Source organism: Somniosus microcephalus, chromosome 30 (genome assembly GCF_052327205.1).
Source record: "Somniosus microcephalus isolate GS21.2 chromosome 30, FLI_Smic_1.0, whole genome shotgun sequence".
Lineage (NCBI taxonomy): Eukaryota > Metazoa > Chordata > Chondrichthyes > Squaliformes > Somniosidae > Somniosus > Somniosus microcephalus.
This window is the reverse complement of record NC_141016.1, coordinates 25,434,200-25,457,912: the sequence shown is the minus strand read 5'-3', so window position 1 is coordinate 25,457,912 and position 23,713 is coordinate 25,434,200. Positions and strand designations below refer to the sequence as shown.

Genomic DNA, 23,713 nt, shown 5'->3' with positions numbered 1-23,713 from the left:
GCTTCTCCAGTCTCTCCATGTAACTGAAGTCCCTCATCCCTGGTACCATTCTAGTAAATCTCCTCTGCACCCTCTCTAAGGCCTTGATATCCTTCCTAAAGTGTGGTGCCCAGAATAGGCCACAATATTCCAGCTGAGGCCTAACCAGTGTTTTATAAAGGTTTAACATGACTTCCCTGCTTTTGTAATCTATGCCTCTATTTATAAAGCCAAGGATCCCGTATGCCTTTTTTAACAGCCTTCTCAACTTGTCCTGCCACCTTCAAAGATTTGTTTACATACACCCCCAGGTCCCTCTGTTCCTGCACCCCCTTTAAAATTGTACCATTTAGTTTATATTGCCTCTCCTCATTCTTCCTACCGAAATGAATCACTTCATACTTCTCTGCGTTAAATTTAATCTGCCATGTGTCTGCCCATTTCGCTAGTCTGTCTATGTCCTCCTAAAGTCTATTACAGTACTATCCTCCTCACTTTATTACATTTCCAAGTTTCGTGTCATCTGCAAAGTTTGAAATTATGCCCTGTATACCCAAGCCCAGGTCATTTAATATATATCAAAAAGAGCAGTGGTCCCAATACCGATCCCTGGGGAACACCACTATATACTTGCCTCCTGTCTGAAAAACAACCGTTCACCAATACTCTCTGCTTTCTGTCCCTTAGCCAATTTTGTATACACATAGCCACTGCCCCTTTAATCCCATGGGTTTCAATTTTGCTAACAAGTCTATTATGTGATACTTTATCAAACACCTTTTGAAAGTCAGTATACACATCATCAACCGCACTGCCCTCATCAACCCTCTCCGTTACTTCATCAAAGAACTTGATCAAGTTACTCAAACACGATTGGCCTTTAACAAATCAGTGCTGGATTTCATTTCTTAACACATTTTTCCATATGCCACAATTTTGTCACAGATTAATGTCTCTCAAAGTCTCCCCACCACCGACGTTAGGCTGACCGGCCTGTAGTTGCCGGGTTTATCCCTCCCCTTTTTTGAACAGTGGTGTAACATTTGCAACCCTCCAGCCCTCTGGCACCACTCCCCTATCCAAGGAGGATTGGAAGATTGTGGCCAGAGCCTGCGCAATTTCCACTCTTCCCTCCGCAACCTAGGATGCATCCCACCCGGACCGGGTGACACTTCTACTTTGAGCACTGCCAACCGTTTAACTATCTATTTTATCCTATCCAATGTCGCTACTTCCATCTCCTTTACTATGACATTGGCAACATCCTCCTCAGTGAAGACAGATGTCGATTAGTACCTCAGCCATGCCCTCTGCCTCCAAAAGAAGATCTCCTTTTTGGTCCCTAGAATTTGGGTTCCCTTTTACGTTGCCCATCTAATTTTGAATTCAAATTCTCAAACTGCGATGGTGGAATTTGAACTCGCGCTTCCCACTAGTCCAGTAACCTAACCACTACACTACCGTACCCACATATAAATACACGTTCTGTGCTGTGGTACTGAGCATTGTGAAATGTAAGTTCCCCAGTTTGATACCCGAGGGAGGCACTGATTGGGCCTTGAGCATACTAAAATTATTCATAAAGCACAACTGTACCAAAATGTCAAGAAAAATGGTACAGCACAAATATTCCTAGTTCCATGCCACCCCAACGAAATGAATGTCTCAAGTGCCCTTTAAAGGAGAGGGACACTTTGCCCATTTACCATTTTACATACTGTGGAATGGGATTACAAGGAAAGATACAAATGCTGGCAATTGGGGGAAAAATAGGAAGTGCTGGAAAACCACCTGGAATGGGCAAAAAAGTGGCGGATTGAATTTAACGAAAAATAAAACATTTGGGGGAAGTTGAATGTGAAAGAGCAGCGGGATTTGGGTATTCAGGTTCACAAGCCATCCTCAAATGGATACGTCCATTTAAAAAAAAAAAAAAAAAAGCTAATACAATACTGTGTGTGTATCTATAAATAATATCCTTAGACCACAGTTGCAGTATTGTGTGTAGTTTAGGGTTCCGCAACACAGGAATGATGAGGCACTAGGCAGGGTGGAGCAGAGATTCACTCCGATGCTGCTTGGTATGGGGAATTGCAAAATGCAAAGACAGACTTGATACTGGGGCTGTTTTCACGAACAGAGGAGATTGCAGAGATTTGTTGAAGGTGTTTAAAATTATGAAGGGGTGGGACAGAGTAAATAGAAACCGAATGTTTCCAGCCTTTGGTCTAGAACCAGGGGCCGTAGTTACAAGATTAAAGACAAACAAGTTAGGACAGAGTGAGGCTGTGGAATGCACTGTTGGAGTTCGTGACTGAAGTAGAGCCCATGTCAACATTTAAGAATAGGTTACTTAAATGTTTGATGGAAAGGCGCATAAAGGATTATGGGAATAGGGCAGGTATTTAGGATTAGGACTATTGCTCATGTGGAGGATAAACACCAACTGGTTGGGCTGAATGGACTTGTTGCCATGCTGTAATTTCTGTGGCTTGCCATGAAAGAGAAGATGTCGCAGCCAAGATATTGATCTATCACTGGACCTACAGTTCTGATCAGTCAAACTCAAATTATCTGCCTCTTTAGACGATGGCACAGTCGGTGCATTCAATGGTCCAACCGAACCATCTAGACCAGGGAAGTCCGAGGTTCCATTCTGTGGACTGTGTTAAGTTAACTGATATAATGATAGGGATGTTAGTCAACTTCGGGTCTAATTGGGAAGAATAAAATCAGTAACAGCCACCATGGGGAGGGACAAGTTTGTCCATGTTTTCTCTTCATCCCTTCCTTAAGCTATTCTTGGGCCCTTCCCTAAAGAGGAAGAGAATTGACTCCAAAGCCTCTATCAAAACTCCACTTGTTGGAATGTGGAGCTTGGAGATTTTTCTTTTGATTAAATAGATGGAAATAAATGTTGCCTTTTTAAGCTGTCCTGCAAGTTCTTCCTCCCTGCCTATAGCCTCTATAACCACACGTATATCATACAACTCTCCTGGGAGCTTCCCCAATCACTTGTGCCACCTCTAACCCTTAAAAGGCACAGTTAGATATTTCGACTCTGCTGGCCAGAAGTTCACAGGTTCAAGCTTGGCAGGGCTCTCTTCCACTATGGTGCACTGATCTACTGACACTCACTGACTGGGTTCATCTATGAATTGCTTTCTGGGCTGACTAGTAGCTGTGTAAATATATCTCGGCCATAAATAAATACCTTCAGAGGACTATGGAAAAAAAAAATTAGTGGGAAAGGAAAGTGGAATCAAAATTATAATGGTGGAATGGTCATGGTTAGATCGAGTGTCAGGAATTCGAGTGTAGCAGTGCATTTGGGATATTTTATCCGTGCCTTTGGATTGTTGGAACTGCACAGGTGATCTGAGATCCTCCTCAGAGGGTCATAAGGTATACTGTGAGACCATTACTGCATGGCTCTTCGCAGATGGTTACAGAGGATTGTTGGTAGATCATTGGAGCTGATTCTCTTCCTCTTTGGGGAATGATCTAGGAAGAGAAAGTTCCAAATAACTTGCCCTAATTCCGCGCCCCACCCAATGAAGCTTTGATTCGTGCTGAGCTAGCACGCACCAGCTGGGATGCTGCTGTTGAGTTCTCCTGGCCCCTTGGCTGGGTAAGGAAGAAAAACAGCATGGAGTCTTGTAACTGATCCAATGATCCCTGCTGCAAAATGTGGATGTAGGGTGAAGAGAGGGCAGTCTCCTACCTCCAACAGTCAAATAGCCTGCTGACGCTCACTGCTGGGGTCACGCAAGAAGAATGGCCACTTGGACAAAGTAGGAGATGGTGACCAATTATTGGACCCCAGTAGGCTGAATGCTTTCCAAAGAGGAAGGGGGGAGTAAATTGACAAAAGGAGGAACAAAACTTGCTCCTTTGTGACTCTGGGTAGCACTCACTTCTGTGTCAGAAGGTTGTGGGTTCAAGTCCCACTCCAGAGTCTTGAGTACAAAATGTAGGCTGACACTCCAAGTGCAGTTCAGAGGGAGTGCTGCACTGTCGGAGGTGTTAAACTGAGGCCTCATCTGCCCCCTCAAGTGGACGTAAAAGATCCCATGGCACTATTTCGAAGAAGAGCAGTGGAATCACCCCCAGTGTCCTGAGGCCAATATTTATCCCTCAATCAACATCACGAAAACAGATGATCTGGTCATTTTCACATTGCTGTTTGTGGGAGCTTGCTGTGCGCAAATTGGCTGCCGCATTTCCTACATAACAACAGTGACTACATTTCTAAAGTACTTCATTGGCTATAAAGTACTTTGGTACGTCCTGAAAGGCGCTATAGAAATACAAGTCTTTCTTTCTCAAAGCTGAGCGACACTGCACCACACATCACATTCTGCAGTATGATGGCTTCTTGGGACAATACCAAGTAACCGCTTGGCTCGGTTGATGGCACTCTGGCCACTGAGTCCCACTTCAGGACCTGAGCACGTAATCTAGGCTGACAATTCAGTAAGGTCTTCAGGGAGTGTGACATTCTGGGAGGTGCCTTCTTTTGGATGAGATCTTAAACTCTGCAACTGAGATGTCTGCTTGTTCAGCTGGATGTTAAAGATCCCATGGCACTATTCAAAGAATAAAGAAAAAAAATAACTTGCATTTTTATAGCACCTTTCACAACATCAGGATGTCCCAAAGTGTTTTACAGCCAATGAAGTACTTTTTGAAGTGTGGTCACTGTTGTAATGTGGGAAACACGGTAGCCAATTTGCGCACAGCAAGCTCCCACAAACAACGAGATAATGATCAAATAATCTGTTTTAGTGATGTTGGTTGAGGGATAAATAGTGGCCAGGACAATGGGGAGAACTCCCCTAGTGGAATAGTTGGGAGTTCTCCCAGTGTTCTGGCCAACAGTCATTCCTCAATGCCACCAAAGCAGATTACTTATCCCATTGCTGTTTGTGGATCTTGCTATGTGCAAATTGGCCACACTTGCCTACATAACAACAGTTATGCCCAAGTAACCTATTGGTTGTGTCCTGCTTTGTGGTGTCATGAGGGTATGAAAGTCCATATTTTAAAGCAATATCAAAGTGCTGAATGAGGCTCACGTGGAGCATTAATGCCGGCATGGACCACTTGGGCTGAATGGCCTGTTTCTATCCTGTACATTCTGTGTAATGCTTCTATGTAAAAATTGCAGCAAACGCAACGCACCATTATATCAAAAGCAAAATACCGCGGACGCGGGAAATCTGAAATAAAAACAGAAAATGCTGGAAATACTCAGCAGGTCAGACAGCATCTGTAGCGAGAGAAACAGATTTAACGTTTCAGATCGATGACCCTTCGTCAGAACTGGAAAAAGTTGGAGATGTAACAGATTTTTAAGCGAGTGTAGGGGGAGGGGAGGAAAGAACAAAAGGGAAGGTCTGTGATAGGCTGGAAGGCAGGAGAGATTAAGAGACAATAGGGATGATGGTGCAAGGCAAAAGGAGATGGTAATGGGACCGTTATATCACGTTAGTTACAATGTTGGCAGTATTAGTCTGAATGTCACGTGTGTTAAGTGTACTATTTTTATCCAGCTGAAGGTCGTCGGAATGTGTGATCCTCAGTGGAGGTCATTGTACGTAGATCTGATAGCATCAGTTGGATTGTGAGAGACTTGGCTTGTGTTCTTTCCATGGCGGAGTCATTTCTTCACCAGTTTGCTAGGATTATCATAAAAGCTCAAAATTGGGGAGTAGTTACATGAAAGATGGATTGTTTTGATTGGTATGTCAGCTGTGGCTCAGTTGGTTGCACCCTTGCCTCTGAGTTAGAGGTTGTGGGGTTCAAGTCTCACTCCAGAGATTTGAGCACATAATCCAGGCTGACACTCCAGTGCAGTACAGGAAACACTTTTTTTTATCCGGCACCGATGGGACCGGCGTGGTGCCGGTTTATCAAAAAGTCTGGATTACAGAGAGTTATAGTTAAAAGGTACGAGAGCTCCGTACACAGCAACAAATCCAGGCTTCCCTGTTGCTTAGCAACAGGTGCAAGAAGCCCGGCCACAGACCAAGCGTTCCTGTTGCTTAGCAACAAGTGCAGGAACCCCTGATTACACAGCCAAGAATCAAGAAACAGCCACTAATATGAAGAAAAACTTAACTGAACCTACTCCTGAATTTTGCCGGTTAACTGAGATTTCCGGTTGTTTGGGTGCCGGTAAATCGAGAGTTTCCTGTACTGAGAGGGTGCTGCACTGTCTTTCGGGTCTGCTCTCTCAGGTGGACGTAAATGATCCCACGGCACTATTTCGAAGAAGAACAGTGGAGTTACCCCCCGGTGTCCTGGCCAATATTTATCCCTCGGGTCAACTTCACTAAAACAGATTAACTGGTCGTCATCACGTTGCTGTTTGTGGAAGCTTGCTGTGCACGTTTCCTACATTAAAACAGCGACTACACTTTATATTAAAAAAAAAAGTACTTCATTGGCTGTAAAATGCTTTGGGACGTCCGGTGGTCGTGAAAACCGCTATCGAAATGCAAGTCTCTTTTTCTTTTGGAGCAGGTAGTTGGGTTGGGCAGCATGGTCTGAGAGTGTTGAGCATAGATTGAATCACTGCTTTAGCAGCCAACTTATAATTGGAGAGGAGAGTGGCACCTTTTGAGGGTCACTGCCTCCTGATTACAGGGGCTCTGCAGGCTACCTAGTATCAGGTGGCCACGAGCACAATGGATCATTTACTGAAGAAAGTCAACGTTTTACTAAGAGAAAGCTTTTTTTTCTTTAATCTCATTGTCAGTAGCACTGTATCTGTTCCTGGGACACATCTGAGGGTGACTGGCAAAGAGGAAATATTAGTACAGGACTGACTGGAGCATTGAAGGACTGCGATCTGTTTCTGTTCTTGGGGAATTTTGATGACTGATGCTGGGTTGGTTCCTGATCTGCTGTGGGGAGGAGACTACGTATTGCCACATGGTGAAAATGGAAGGAGCATGGGTGGCAGTCAGTCCCTGGGCCCCTGCCCATCCTGTAGCAGGCACAAGGGTAGCAATGGTGGACGTCTGGAAGCAAGGACCTAGTGTGAGAGCTGTGGGCGGGGTGTAGGGAAAAGAAAAATGGGGAGCGCTCTCAATTTCGTACCCCTGTAGAAGAAAACCTTTACAATGATCCTGAACTTAGAGTGCCGAATGTCTGAAGGATCACATTTTAGGTGATTGTTACTTAACGTGGCCTTGGTTCTTCCTTTTCTGGGAGAGCTGGTTACAGAGAGCTACAGTGTCTGAGTATGTTTTCCACTCTTGCGTGTTGTGTCTGGCTTTGTTACATCATACATACGAATTCGGAGCAGGAGTAGGCCACTCGGCCCTTCGAGCCTGCTCCGCCATTCAATAAGTTCATGGCTGATCCGATTACCCCACATTCCCGCCTACCCCCGATAACTTTTCACTCCCTTGCTTACCAAAAATCTATCTACCACTGCCTTGAAAATATTCAAAGACTCTGCTTCCACTGTCCTCTGAGGAAGAGTTCCAAAGACTCACAACCCTCTGAGAAAAAATTTCTCCTCATCTCTGTCTTAAATGGGCGACCCCTTATTTTTAAACAGTGACCCCTAGTTCTAGATTCTCCCACAAGAGGAAACATCCTCTCCACACCCACCCTGTCCAGACCCCTCAGGATCTTACATGTTTCAATCAAGTCACCTCTTACTCTTCTAAACTCCAGCGGATACAAGCCTAGCCTGTCTAACCTTTTCTCACAAGACAACCCGCCCATTCCAGGTATTGGTCTAGTAAACCTTCTCTGAACTGCTTCCAGCGCATTTACATCCTTCCTTAAATAAGGAGACCAATACTGTACACAGTACTCCAGATGTGGTCTCGCCAATGCCCTGTATAACTGAAGCATAACCTCCCTACTTTTGTATTCAATTCCCCTCGCAATAAACTATAACATTCTATTAGCTTTCCTAATTACTTGCTGTACCTGCATAGTAACCTTTTGTGATTCATGCACTAGGGCACCCAGATCCCTCTGCATCTCAGAGCTCTGCAATCTCTCACCATTTAGATAATATGCTTTTTTATTCTTCCTGCCAAAATGGACAACTTCACATTTTCCCACATTATACTCCATTTGCCAGATCTTTGCCCACTCACTTAACTTATCTATATCCCTTTGTAACCTCCTTATGTCCTCTTCACAATTTACTTTCCTACCTATCTTCATGTCATCAGCAAATTTAGCAACCATACCTTCGGTCCCTTCATCGAAGTGTTTTATATAAATTGTCAAAAGTTGAGGCCCCAGCACTGATCCCTGTGGCACACCATCTTGCCAATCAGAAAATGACCCATTTATGCCTACTCTGTTTCCTGTTAGCTAGCCAATCTTCTATCCATGCCAATATGTTACCCCCGACACCATGAGCTTTTATTTTCCGCAATAACCTTTGATGTGGCACCTTATCAAATGCCTTCTGGAAATCTAAGTACAGTACATCCACCGGTTCCCCTTTATCCACAGCACATGTTACTCCCTCAAAGAACTCCAATAAATTGGTTAAACATGATTTCCCTTGCACAAAACCATGTTGACTCTGCCTGATTACTTTGAACTTTTCTAAATGCCCTGCTATAACGTCTTTTAATAATAGCTTCTAACATCTTCCCTATGACAGATGTTAAGCTAACTGGCCTGTAGTTTCCTGCTTTCTGTCTCCCTCCCTTTTTGAATAAATGAGTTACATTCGCTATTTTCCAATCTAATGGAACCTTCCCCAAATCTAGGGAATTTTGGAAAATTAGAACCAACGCATCAACTATCTCACTAGCCACTTTTAAGACCCTAGGATGAAGTCCATCAGGACCCAGGGACTTGTCAGCCCGCAGCTCGAACAGTTTGCTCAGTACCACTTCCCTGGTGATTATAATTTTCTTGAGTTCCTCCCTCCCTTCCATTTCCTGGTTTACAGCTATTTCTGTGATGTTACTTGTATCCTCTATAGTGAAGACCGATGCAAAATACCTGTTCAATTCAACTGCCATCTCATTCTCCATTATTAATTCCCCAGACTCACTTTTTGTAGGACCAACGCTCACTTTGTTAACTCTTTTTTAAAAATACCTATAGAAACACTTGGTAGCTGTTTTAATATTTCTAGCTAGCTTTCTCATACAGGTAGATTGAGGATAAATGGAGCATTTGCATGCTCTAAAGAGACTGCTTCTCTAGCCAGTAGAGCATGTTGCAGCAGTACTGCGACAATCAGGCATGTGAGGGAATTCGATCCACACCAGTACTGCAGCAGAAGTGTGGAATGAAAGAGCTGGGATTGGGGCAGTAAGCAGGGAATATTTTTGTTCTCGTGTCCGAGCAATTGGAAAGATGTTCTGGTTCCGTGGGTAAATGCACAGCACGACATGGCGCTGTGCCACACAACCCAGTTTGGTCTATGTTGGAGTAGTTGATCTTCTCCAGGGGCTAGGGACTGCCTGCAGTAAAGACGCTGGGATTGGGCTCCACTCTGAAACCTCCCACTTTTTGATGCTGTCCAGACTTTAGCATGAGCATGACCTCTTTGGTGAGGTACTGGATAGTGGCTGGTGATTCTTATTTCCCAGTATTCATCCCCATATTCAGGAGAAAGGAGAGAAAACTGGGAATAGGGCTGAAGCAATCCTGCAAATGTAATTCCTGTCTGTTTATTTAAAAGAAAGGAAAGACTTGCATTGAGATAGCGCCTTTCACGACCATGTCTCAAAGCGCTTTACGGCCAATGAAGTACTATTTGAAGTGGAGTCACTGTTGTAATGTGGGAAACGAAGCAGCCAATTTGCACACAGCAAGATCCTGCAAACAGCAATGTGATAATAACCAGATAATCTGTTTTTGTTATGTTGGTTGAGGGATAAATATTGGCCAGGACACCGAGGATAAATCCCCTGCTCTTCCTCGAAATAGTGCCTTGGGATCTTTTGCGTCCACCTGAAAGAGCAGACGGAGCCTCGGTTTAACGTCACATCCAAAAGACGGCACCTCCGACAGTGCAGCACTCCCTCAGCACTGCACTGGAGTGTCAGCCTGTGCTCAAGTCTCTGGAGTGGGACTTGAACCCACAACCTTCTGACTCAGGGGTGAGAGTGCTACCCACTGAGCCACAGCTGACACTTACGTTAAACGAATCTAAAACATTTGGGTTTCATTGAAGAATGTTTTGGCACCTCACTGTAAACTCTGAAGCTGCCTAGAGCAGTCGATGACAGATCCACATTTACAGATTCATCAGAGCTTCAACTGACTTTTCTTGCCTGTTGATTCAATAGGTGATCGATCTGCTGTCATGCACATGCAGTACGATTTTGTACTGTTCATGGGGCTATCCCAGTAGGTTTTTTTATGTTTACAGTGTTACACCACTTCCATCACATCCAGGCATCTTGTGAGTAGCGTTATGCATAAAATGCTACTAATCATGTTTTGCCTCTGGATTTACATTTTTACATAAATGTTGAATTTTATCATATACACTAGTGGATGAAACTGTCCGTGTTATCGAGCAATAAACTGAGCCCTGTAAGAAGTTAAAAAAATTTAAATCAACTTTGAGTAATCTTTGTGAACACCAGTAATTAACTACTAATTTGTGCAAACGCATTTTCCGCACACAGTGCAGCTGCAATTTAGAAAAGTTTACTTCAGTAGAAACATCGAAAAATAGGAGCAGGAGTAGGCCATTCGGCCCTTCGAGCCTGCTCCACCATTCAATATGATCATGGCTGATCCTCTATTTCAATACCATATTCCTGCTCTCTCCCCATGATGCCTTTTGTGTCTAGAAATCTATCTGTCTCCTTCTTAAATATATTTAATGACTTGACCTCCACAGCCTTTTGTGGTAGAGAATTCCACAGGTTCACCACTCTCTGGGTGAAGAAATTCCTCCTCATCTCTGTCCTAAATGGCTTACCCCTTATCTTTAGACTGTGACCCCTGGTTCTGGACTCCCCAGCCAAGGGAAACATCCTCCCTGCATCCAGTCTGTCTAGCCCTGTCAGAATTGTATACATTTCAATGAGATCCCCTCTCATTCTTCTAAACTCTAGTGAATACAGACCTAGTCGACCCAATCTCTCCTTATACGACAGTAGTTAGCTGAAGCTGACTCTAATAATTCGTGGTTTTCCTGACGACCATCGGGAGTATCTCCTGCCATGGCTTCTTTTCCCGCCCATACACCATTACCTCTGAAGTCCCCCAAGGATCTATCCTCGAACCCCCCCTCCTATTTCTCATCCACATGCTGCCCCTCGTCATGTCTTCAGATGGTGTCGCCATCAGGTTCCACGTGTATGCTGACGACACACGGCCAATGTTACCTCTAATTTTAATTTTAGGTGCGTGGCCCATTCTAATTTCTGCGCATGCATGGCTTCTTCATGTAAAAGCTGGTGAGCGGCCTGTGCGGAACTTCCAGACCGCTTAGCGGGAACATTGCACCCAGCTCTACACCACCACCTCTCGACTGCTGCACAACCTCTGTGTTGTCAGCCTGCTTGCCCAACATCCAGTCCTGGACGAGCTGCAATTTCTTCCAGTTAAACTTTGGGAATAACGAGACCATTGTGTTCGGCCCCTGCACAAACTCCGTTCCCTCGCCACCGATTCCATCCCCCCTCCCAGTCACCGTCTGAGGCTGAACCAGACTGTTCGCAATCTCGGTGTCCTATTCATAATCATAATCAACTTTATTGTCATTGTTAGTGCACAAGTGCAGTACAACGAAATGTAGGCTTACGGCTCCCGAGAGTGTACATTTAGATTAAGACATTCAATCCCGAGTTGAGTTTTTGACCCCATATCCTCATCACAAAGACCACCTAGTTCTACCTCCGTAACATCACCCGTCTCTGCCCCTACCTCAGACCAACTGCTGCTGAAACTCTCATCCCTGCTTTTCTAGACTTGACTATTCCAAAACTCTCCTGACTGGTCTTCACATCTTCCAACCTGCAATCTTTCACCCTCCATAGACCTGAGCTTATCCATATCTCTGCCGCCAGTAAGTTAAAACTCTCATCCTCGTGTTCAAATCCCTCCACGGCCTCGTCCCTCCCTATCTGCAACCTCCTCCAGCTCTACAACCTTCCGAGAACTCTGCGTTCCTCCAACTCTAGCCTGTTAATGCATTACCCCCCACTTCCTTCGCCCACCATTGGCAGATGTCTAGGCTCCAAGCTTTGACATCCTTCCTTAAACCTTTTAGTCCCCACCTCTGCCTTTCCCTTTAAGACCCTCCTTAAAACCTACCCCTCTGACCAAACGTTTAGTCACCCCTTCTTTGGCTTGGTGCCAGTTTTTGTTTGATCATTGACTCCCGTGAAGCACTTTGGGCCTTTTTCCTACGATAAAAGGTGCTATCTAAACGCACGTTGTTATTGAGTGGGGACCTGTTGTGCAATAATTAATAATGGTTGTGTTTTATCTCTTGAGTCAGTTTTCAGGATAGCTTAAGTTCCATAGTTGGTTATTAATGGATGATTAAAATCCTGTTGAGAGATTTATTGACAGGACTTCAGCTAAGGTCATTGAGCAGAGTGCACTGAGCGGTAAGTTATTGTGCAATAATTACCGGACGAACATGACTAGGGGGAAGAAAAAATGTTTTGATGACAATTGCATTTTACAGACGATTGCAGTTGAATTGGAAATATGCTGTGCTGTTGTTAAATGTATTTCCCCAGTGCAATGAGGCAAAACGCAGGTCTTCAAAATAATGAAAGGTTTTTATCACAACCTATTTACAGGAAACTCTCATTTAAACGGCACCTAAATAGCCGGAATTCTCTATTAACCGGCAAAATTTATACTCCGAAAACAACACCTCAATAACCGGCAATGTTGCCGAGTCCGAGTCTCCCACGGTGGCCGAGTTAGTCAGTGGGGGTAGTTCTCCAAACTGCCACTACTCGGCTTCTTGGCGCTGTCGGAAGTCGGAACACCTCAATACCCCTGTAACAGGAGTCTGACTCTCCCGCGCTGCCGGTAGTCTCTTCTGATCTGCCATTTTACAGGGGTACTGTGTGTCTCCCACGCTGCTGGTAGTCATTGCATTGCATTACCCTCAACTGGCAGTACTGTACTTAATCTAGCATCTTCCACCATCCATTTAACACAACATTCTGTAGGTGAGTACCCAATTACTGTATACTGCACATTTCTTGATTTTTTAAATTTTTGTTTGTTATAAATAGCCTCGGTAGATAACCCTCTCTGTCATCCGGAATTTTTAATCAACCAGCAACACGCCGGTCCCGTCGGTGCCGGATACCAAAGAGTTTCCTGTAACTTGGACAACCAATCTGCATTGTGCTTGCCTGCAGTGCAGTTCGTTGGTACCCCAGAGTACTGCATCACTGGCCCTCCCGGCTCAGAATAATTTTCATGTACAGGAAACTCTCGATTTACCGGCACCTAAATAACCGGAAACCTCTGTTAACCGGCAAAATTCAGGAGTAGGTTCAGGTAAGTTTTACTTCATATTAGTGGCCGTTCCTGGATTTGTGGCCGTGTAACCGGGGTTCCTGCACCTAACAGGGATGCCTGTGTACGGAGCTCTCATACCTTTTACAACACCTCTCTGTAATCTGGAATTTTTGATAAACCGGCACCACGCCGGTCCCATCGGTGCCAGATAAAAAAGAGTTTCCTGTATTGAAACACTTCCCCTCTGCTGCTGTGTGTTGTTCCCTCTCTCTCTGCTCCTAATTGGCTTACAAAATTCACACTTTTCAGCAAGGTTAGTGATTTTAGAAAACTTTTTTTCCCCATAGGTTAGTAGACATAGAACAACCTCACAGAGAAGGGTGCTGATTTGGGGTCAGTTGGCACCTTTAATAGGAGCTGGATCGATTTACCTGTTGAGAGAGGATTTTGTGGTTATCGATATTAATGCCACTGCATGCTTTTTTTTTTCTCTCAGCGGAAGAAAGGGAAGCAACGTTGTGTTCCCTGAAGTACAGGTGGTAGTGGGATGTGGGAGAGCGGGCAAGTGTCATAAAAGAACAATGATACGTGGATTCTGGATGGAGTCGGCTGGTTGGCATGGCTAGCCTTTTCTTGTTCCAGACTTTCTTTGTGTTTAATGTTCTGCGTATTGGCTGATGCAATGAATTAGACATTATCCTTTCACTGCAGGGCCTTGGATTTTAAGTCAGGCTAGACCGACGAGACAAAGAAAGAAAGAACTTGCACTTATATATCTCCTTTCACGACCTCCGGACGTCCCAAAGCGCTTTACAGCCAATTAAGTACCTTTTGTAGTGTCGTGACTGTTGGGAAACGCGGCAGCCAATTGCGCACAGCAAGCTCCCACAAACAGCAATGTGATAATGACCCGATAATCTGTTTTAGTGATGTTGATTGAGGGATAAATACTGGCCAGGACACCGGGGAGAACTCCCCTGCTCCTCTTCAGAATAGTGCCACAGGATCTTTTACGTCCTCCTGAGAGAGCAGACGGGGCCTCTGTTTAACGTCTCATCCAAAAGACGGCACCGCCGACAGTGCAGCACTCCCTCAGCACCGCACTGGAGTGTCAGCCTGGATGTTTGTGCTCAAGCCTCTGGAGTGGGACTTGAACCCACAAGCATGTCTTGTCATATATATTATATGCATCTCTGGCACATTTTCTTGAAGACTGTCCTCGTATGGAGGTGGCCCACGGCACCTCTGGGTGACTCACCTGACATTTTTTTTTTCTCTTCCTCAGCTGTGTGTTGGCTCCTTAACACCGCAGCACATGCCAACAAACTTACAATACGGGCAACTATGAGAGAAGATCTGCAATGCTGACTGCAATGCAGTTGGTAGGGTTCACTGGGGCACCAGTCACAGGACCTCCTTAACCTGAATAATTCTCACGCATTGCTTCCCCTCTGCTGCTTGGTGCTGTTGACTCTCTCTGCTCCTAATTGGCTCACTTTCTGCTGTATGCTATGTTGACTGTCTTCAAGCTGGTGTCTCAGCTGCATAAATTAGAAGGGCTGAAAATAGCTTCTGAACATACCGGGACTCGCTGGGCACAGATGTAGAGGAACTGCAGGCAATGATGTTTACAGATGGGTTCTGTTTGTCAATAACAGCTTCTCAGATTGGTTCCCCTTTTCAAACAGGGAAAACCTTTTGCAAGAAGGATAGCTTGTGTTCATCAAGTTGAAAGCTGCTGATACTGGGGAATTTAATATTTTCCATTGCACTTCCAGGTCAGGGATAGCCTAAGTTCAATACAGAGTAAAGTTCCCTCTACACTGTCCCATCAAGCACGACCTGTGATGATGACAGTTATAGCTCAGTGGGGCTGCCCTCGCTTGGTTCCACTTTTGTATATCTGTGAAGCCAGAGCATCTCCAGCAATGGCTTTTCTTCCTGCCCTTGCTATGTTACCCCTGGAGTGCCCCAAGAATCTATCCTTGACCCCCTCCTTCTCCTGATGTATATGCTGCCCTTTGTCGGCATCATCCACAGACGTGGGGTCAGCTTTCACAGCACTACCTCACCACCACCTCTCTTGACCCTTCCACTGCCCCTGGCTGTCACACTGCTTGTTTGACATCCAGCCTTGGATTGGGAAGACCAGAGTCATCGTCTTTGGCCCCCATCGCACATTCTGTACCCTTTCCATTGATTCCATCTACCTCTCTGGTCAATTTCTTGCGCTGAATCAAACTCTTGGCAACCTCGGCATCATGTTTGTCCTGGAGCTGAGTTTCACCCCATATCTTCTTTGTCATAAACACTACCTACTCCCATCACCCACTTCCAGCCCCACCTCTCCCCATCTGCTGCTGAAACAGTCATTCATGCCTTTGTCACCTTCAGACTCGACGATTCCAGTGCTCTCTTAGCTGGCATTCCATCCTCTACCTCATCCACAACTCTGTTGCCTATATCATGTCCAGCTTAGCCATAGCCCCTGTCCTGGCTGCCCAATATTGGCTACCAGTCCTCCAACATGTGAAATTTAAACTTCTCATCCTCGTGTTTAAATCCCCTTGGCCTCGGCCCTCGCTCTATCCTCCAGCCCTAGAAGTTCTCCTTCTTCCCCAACATCAGTAAAACAAAGGAGATGATCGTGGATTACAGGAAGCGGCAGGGGGAGGGACACACCCCAATCTACATCGAAGGGGCTGAGGTGGAGAGGGTCAGCAGCTTCAAATTCCTGGGTGTATTCATTACGGAGGACTTAACGTGGTCCCATCACATCGACGTTGTAACCAAGAAGGCATGCCAACGCCTGTTCTTCCTCAGGAGACTGAAGAAATTTGGAATGGCCCCCCAGATTCTCACCAACTTCTACCGGTGCACCATTGAGAGTATCCTGTCCGGCTGCATCACTACCTGGTATGGCAACTGCACCGCCACAGACCGCAAGGCTCTACAGATGGTAGTGAAAGCTGCACAACACACTATAGGAATTAAACTACCTGCTGTGCAGGATATCTACCCCGAGAGGTGCCGGGGGAAGGCCCTGAGAATCATTAAAGACGCGAGTCACCCCAGCCACAACCTCTTCGCCCTGCTCCCGTCCGGTAAGAGATACCGAAGCATACGGTCTCGTACCAACCGGTTTCGAAACAGCTTCTACCCCCAGGCCATAAGACTCATGAACGATTAATTTATTATTATTTATTACTGTTGTTTTATTTATTATTGCTGTCTTTCTATTAGTATTTTTATCATTGTTATGCCATATTTATTCAAATGTTGGGAGGACTCGTAAAAATCAACATTTCATTGTGCAGTACACACGTCTGCTGCATATATGACACATAAAATTGAATTGAATTGAAGCTCTCTGGCCTTGTGCATCCCTTCACCCCACCATTGGAGGCTGTGTCTTCAGTTGCCTAGGCCCCATGCTCTGGAACGCCCTCCCTAAACCACCTCTCTCCTTATTTATGACCCACCTTAAAACCCAACTCTTCGACCGAGCTTTTAGCCACTTTACAAATGCCTCCTTCTTTGGCTTGGCATCCATTTTTCTGATTACCTCTCTGTGAAGTGCCTTGAAGCTTTTCTACGTTTTAAGGCACTAAATAAATGCGAATTGTTATTGATAGAAAATGAAATGAATTAACTTTTATCTACATAGTCTGTGGACCCAGTGCAGTACTCTGGGTTTTAGTCCATTTTACTCCCATTGTAAAACGAGATCTAAAATTGTTCATTTGGTTGTATGGTTAATGAAATATTCCGGTGTATGTTTTTACTGAAATATTTCTTTTTGTCCCTGAACTGGAAGGGTGGGAGCAAGAGGAATGCAATCTGAGTAATTTGCTCAGCCTCTTTATTGTGCAAGGTGCTGACTGCGGTTACAGAGCGTGGAGGCAAAAAGAAAAATGGCTAGAAATCCGAAATAAAAGTAGGAAATGCAAATCAGCTCTGCTAACATTTGGATGACTGCTCGGTTAGTTGTTCAGGTAGGATCTGGTGGGATCTCACCCAAGTGTAGTCTTGTGTTCTGAAGCCGGGAGTAGAGAATCTTAGCTGTGAGGAAAGACTGGATCGGCTGGGTTTGTTTTCCTTGGAACAGAGGAGGCTGAGGGGAGACCTTAATTTTATACCTCAATGTGAGGGGCATAGATAAAGTGGATAGAAAGGGCCTATTTCCCTTAGAGGGGTCAAAAACCAGGGGGCACAGATTTAAAGTAATTGGGGGAAGGTTTAGAGGGGATTTGAGGGGAAATTTCTTCACCCAGAGGGTTGTGGGGGTCTGGAGCTCACTACCTGAGGGTGGTAGAGGCAGGAACCCTAATCACATCTAAAAAGTACTTGGATGTGCACTTGGGATGCTCTAACCTGCAGGGCTACGGACCAAGAGCTGGGAAGTGGGATTAGGCTGGATAGCTCTTTGTTGGCCGGCGCGGACACGATGGGCCGAAATGGCCTCCTTCCGTGCTGTAACTTTCTATGATTCTCCCCACACTGTTAACTTATGATCTCAGCAAAGAGCTAGTTTCTGTCTCCTATGGGCTGAAACTTGAACCCTTGTGAACAGCTGGTGTGCCCAGCACTCCCAACTACCCTTTCACTATGGGATTAGGTACCGCTGATAGGCTGGTGTGCCCAGCGCTCCCAGATACACTTACATTATGGATTGGGCACTGCTGATAAGCTGCCTATCATGCTTTACCAACTCTTTTTTGAAAGATGGTAAATGCCACATTGTTGAACTGTCAATGTTCAAAGTAAAACTATTAAATTTATACATAAAATAATTAAACAGAAATGCAGAATATTCTTAAACAGCCAGAGCCCAGTTGAATGTTAATGGCCAAGATAGTGTGGAGCTTAGCCTCCATGGGAGAGATTGGGGCAAGTACTGAATTTTTACAGCCAGAGACTAACCGCTCAATAATCTGCAAAACATAGGCGTTAATGACTCCTGATGTGATGTTTAATACATGGGCAAGCAATTTTTCTGCAAACCACACACAGTCCAGCTGTCCTCTTTAGACAGAACGGAACAAACAGCTACTGGGAAAGCTGCTCTTCATATTCCCCAATTCTACAATCCTTTGAATTATTTAAAAAAAAACTTCAATCAAGCCAACATTTGTGGCCATGAATAATTTGGCAAGTTGCTGTTTATAGGCCAGGCTTCACATAACAAATGCTTTACACAAAACAACACTTCCCTTAACTGCTTAATTGCCAATTCAGGCATTCTAGTCTGTTTTCCCGTCGACTGCCTGGCTGTGGGCTCACTCTGGGCTCCAAGATCTTTGATCTTAATTATTGTATTTTTTTTTTTTTTAAACTCAATATATTTAAGATAGAAGATTTTCTCAAACAAATTCTGAGAGGGGCACGAAGGACTTTTGCTTCCATTAGTGCTTGGACCGAAAATGCTGCTCGTGGGTGAAGAGAGGAAATAATAACTCTCCTGACTAACCTGAAAATAGCAGCTACAACACATCAACGCCCAGATCCCATTTGCTGTGTGTCATACTTTATTTGCAGCTTCAGGTGTCAGCTGTGGCTCTCTGGTAGCACTCTCATCTCGGAGTCAGAGGTTGCGGGTTCAAGTCCCACTTCGGAATCTTGAAAAATTTAGGCTGACACTCTGGTGCAGTACTGAGAGAGTGCTGCACTGTTGGAGGTGCCATCTTTTGGATGAGATGTTAAACCGAGTCAAATGTCTGCCCTCTCAGGTGGACGTATGAGGTCCCACGGCACTATTTGAAGAAGAGCAGGGAGTTCTCCCCAGCATTCTAGCCAGTATTTATCCTTCCACCAACATCACTTTTTAAAAAAAACCCAGATTCTCTGGTCATTAACATATTGCTGTTTGTGAGATCTTGTGTGTAAATTGGCTGCCGCGTTTCCTACATTACAACAGTGACTACACTTCAAAAGGTACTTCATTGGCTGGTAAAATGCTTTGGGACATCCTGAGGTCGTGGAAGGTGCTAAATAAATTTTACTTTTGCTTCATTGCAGTGCAAAAAGTGAAGATAACTCTGGCATCTGGTCCTGGATTTAGCCTTTGGGGAGTTTGTTTTGTACTGTTTGGGTATGACCCCTTGATTTAAAATAAGCTTAGAGGCTCCTTGGGCTGCCTAGATCCTGAGGGGGATTGGCAGGGTAGATGCAGAGAGGTTGTTCCCCCTGGCTGGAGAGTCTAGAAATAGGAGGCATAGTTTCCAGATAAGGGGTCAGCCATTAAGACTGAGATGAGGAGGAATCTCTTCACTGAGGGTTGTGAATCTTTGGAATTCTCTGCCCCAGAGGGCTCTGGATGCTCAGTCGTTGAGCATATTCAAGACTGAAATCGATAGATTTTTGGACTCTAGGGGAATCAAGGGATATGGAGATCGGGCGGGAAAGTGGAGTTGAGGTCAAAGATCAGCCATGATCTTATTGAATGGCGGAGCAGGCTCGATGGGCAGCATGGCCTACTCCTGCTCCTAATTCTTATGTTCTAGGCACTTCGTAAAGACAAGCAGAGTCTTTATGTTGAGAGCCAATCCTGGCCCAGTGTCTAAATATGCACTTTCTAGTAGGAGGCACTGGGTGTGATCAGGAACCCTGACCTGAAGTAGGCTTTTTTTCCCTCAATGTCAGCTGTGGCTCAGTGGGCAGCACACTCACCTGAGTCAGAAGGTCTGTAGGGTCAAGTCCCACTCCAGGGACTTGAGCACATAAATCTAGGCTGACACTCCAGTGCAGTGCTGAGGGAGTGCTGCACTGTTGGAGGTGCCGTCTTTCGGATGAGACGTTAAACTGAGGCCCCATCTGCTCTCTCAGGTGGACGTAAAAGATCCCAAGGCACTATTTCGAAGAAGAGCAGGGGAGTTATCCCCGGTGTCCTGGCCAATATTTATTGCTCATCAACATAACAAAAACAGATTATCTGGTCATTATATTGCTGTTTGTGGGAGCTTGTTGTGTGCAAATTGGCTGCCATATTTCCCACATTACAACAGTGACTACACTCCAAAAGCACTTCATTGGCTGTGAAGCGCTTTGAAACGTCCGGAGGTCGTGAAAGGTGCTATAGAAATGCAAGTCTTTTAGGTCTTTCAATCACAGGGACATTGAGCCAATTGCCAAGCCCTCGCATTCTACCCTGGCTGAGATCAGCTCACTGAGCACAGACTGGAAACATTAGGGTGTCTGTGGCTCAATACTATTATTTATGCATTTTGCAATCGAGACGCTCCTTTGCATATTAAATGAGCAGCGATTTGTTTCGATTGTCTCCTGCTTGGGTTCATCAGCTTTATTTTTACAGCAACTTTTTCACCCAAAGGGAGAGCTGTGTGGCGTGAGCTATGAGGGAAGATCAATTGAAGCAGTCAGTGTAACTGGGTCTGGAAGCAAGCTAGTGTGCTTACTTGTTAAATTTCAGGCACAGTCACCCTTTATAAGGTGTGTTTTTTATAAATAATCTGAGTCTTCCAACTCTTGTCGTCTCTGCATGTTCCCCCATTGACATCAGCTGACACCCCTACTTGCCCTCCTTGATGCTTTTCTCCCTGACTTTCAACAGCTTCCTCAACACCTACCTCTCTGACCATTCTTTTTGGTGATCCCTTCTAGCACTGCTCGGTGTCTGTTTCGTGAAGTTCCTTGGGCTGATTTTTTGTGTTTGAGGAACTGGACAAGTCTAATTTGTGGCGATTGCTGAGTTCACTGAGCAGTCACCCTGACTGAGAACATAAGAACATAAGAAATAGGAGCAGGAGTAGGCCATACGGTCCCTCGGGCCTGCTCCGCCATTCAATAGGATCATGGCTGATCTGAATCGAGACTCACGTCCACTTCCCTGCCCTCTCCCCGTAACCCCTAATTCCCTTATCTGCTAGGAAACTGTCTATCTCCATTTTAAATTTATTTAATGTTGCAGCTTCCACAGCTCTCTGGGGTAGCAAATTCCATAGATTTACTACCCTCTGAGTGAAGAAGTTTCTCCTCATCTCAGTTTTGAAAGGGCAGCCCCTTATTCTAAGATTATGCCCCCTAGCTCTAGTCTCACCCATCAGTGGAAACATCCTCACCGCATCCACCCGATCAAGCCCCCTCACAATCTTATATGTTTCGATAAGATCGCCTCTCATTCTTCTGAACTCCAATGAGTAGAGGCCCAACCTACTCAACCTTTCCTCATACGTCAACCCCCTCATCTCTGGAATCAACCAAGTGAACCTTCTCTGAACCGCCTCGAGAGCAAGTCTATCTTTTCTTAAATATGGAAACCAAAACTTCAATCACTTTGCAAAGACATGTAGCCTATATCCATGTTGCTTTACCGATCAGATTACTGCGAGATACTTTTTGGAGTCTACACATTACGCCCTGATCTTGTTTCATTTCCCCCCCCCCACAACCTCTGCAGCATTATGTAGTTGGAAGGGTGAAGAGGCAACCTGTCGCCAGGTCTTTGTTAGTGTTGTCCAAGGTGCAGAAGGGGCTGCAGATATCCTGTACATGATGCTGCCGTCGATCGGTTGCTTCATTACAAAGGTTAAGCTACGGAACTTGTAGTTATTAGGCCTGAGCCCACATTCTACCGTGCAGTAACAGCTGCAACACTAGCGGGACGTCTCATTTCCTGTTGTTTTAAATAGGTATTTTTCTCATTTGTTACTCTGTTTAAAGCTGTTTTCTAAACCTCAGTTTTCTTACTTTTAACGTTTTGGAGCCACTATGTTTCTATTTTTGTTTCCACAGTCTTGGGATGTATTTTTTCGAAATGCCAATGCAGGAGCACTACCGGGCACTGCTTACCAAAGCCCCCCTCCACTGGGTGCAAGCCTGGCCTCTTTATCGAATGCCCAGTCCATGGTAGTCGCACAGCCAAATGTGGACAAGTTAGTGGAGGATCATCTGGCGGTACAGTCACTCATCAGAGCTTACCAGGTAATCAGCTGAACATGAATCAATGGGAGACCCTGTGTTGTCATCCCAAATATTTTAAATAGATTGCTTTACCTTTGTGCATGTTTGCCTGAGCTCCTCTCTCATTGTAAATTTATGGGCATTCCCTGCCCATCTGCCATCATACACATGTATACAAGTAGCCTGCCTGGCTTATCAACGCTCACCTAATGGCGACGGTGTGAAAATAGAAGCTCATGTGATTTTACAAGCATGCTTGCATGTGCTAGCTTGTAACCTTGTCAAAATCCGAGAAGGAATTCAGAACCTTGCATCTTGGGCTCAAGACACCAGCCAAGCTTGGCATTCGCATTGTATGGATGCATGGGCAGCCAGTCTCCGCTCCCTCACCGTGCAAGTCTCCTAACTGATGGGACTGAGAGATTCTTCTGCTGTAAGGAGTTTATGTCATTTTGCTTCCGTTCCTCGCCTCTCCTGGGAGCTGGGACTGATGCTGGAATCTGACTCCATTGGCACCTCATGCAAGTGTTCCTGCGCGTGTGTTGGCAGGCTACATAACTTATGATGAAGAGCTTGATCTTGCACTCACCTGATGGCCATACAAGCGTGCTTTCCAGCAGGATTTGTTGAAAGATAAGTAAGGCTGGGGAGCCTAGCTGACCTCCCCACCCACCGCCCCCACCCCCCGGCTCCTAGCCCAGAGGTATCGGATTGGACCCAATTGTATAACCTGAAATGCTGTCTCAGCTAAGGTTTGACAAAGGTAGGAGATTGAGCCTAATTTGTATGTCTGTTCCACCCTGGGCTTAGCCCTGACCATATTAACCAATTGGGTTTCTTGCAGTGGGCATCTTCAAAGTCCCTAAATGGAGATCTAACTAAATAGATTGTCTCTTATTTTAATCTATGTTCTTCTGGTTGCTGGTAGACACATTTAAGTCTTATTTCCTATTAGAAGGTGTCCAGTGGGTGATGAGTAATAATTTTATCCTGTAATTAAATGTTCTGCTGCATGCAAATGAAATCTTGGGACCCTCGCTGTGAAGCTGATAAAATCTCATTTTTCAGCCAAGAATGTTTGTCAGCTAATAGAAATTGGATAAAAATAGATTTGAGTGCTGATTTTTCTCGCTATCCGGTGTCCTATAACAACCAGGGTCTGAGCAACAGGATTGAGTGTGTGTATTGTGCATTGACCATAATTGCTCGATTTTTAAAAACCGAATGGTTGGCTGGTTTATTATTGTCACGTTGCATTTCATTGCTTAATCCCATTCCACTTGATCAGCACCGAACTAACCTATCTGTACCAGTGACACACACCATCTGCAGGAGTTTGTTTTTCTTGGCAGTGTTTCCATCT

At 45.0% G+C, this 23,713-nt stretch overlaps 1 protein-coding gene across 2 annotated transcripts in view; it reads left to right on the top strand.

The window, feature by feature from the left end:
• Window positions 1-23,713, top strand: part of ogdha (oxoglutarate dehydrogenase a) — a 141,711-nt gene that overhangs the window by 26,231 nt on the left and 91,767 nt on the right. For both annotated transcript variants that reach the window (XM_085971235.1, XM_085971236.1), the window contains exon 3: window positions 22,183-22,371. In XM_085971235.1, coding sequence (XP_085827361.1) covers window positions 22,183-22,371 — 189 coding nt within the window. The remainder of the gene's footprint in view (window positions 1-22,182; window positions 22,372-23,713) is intronic.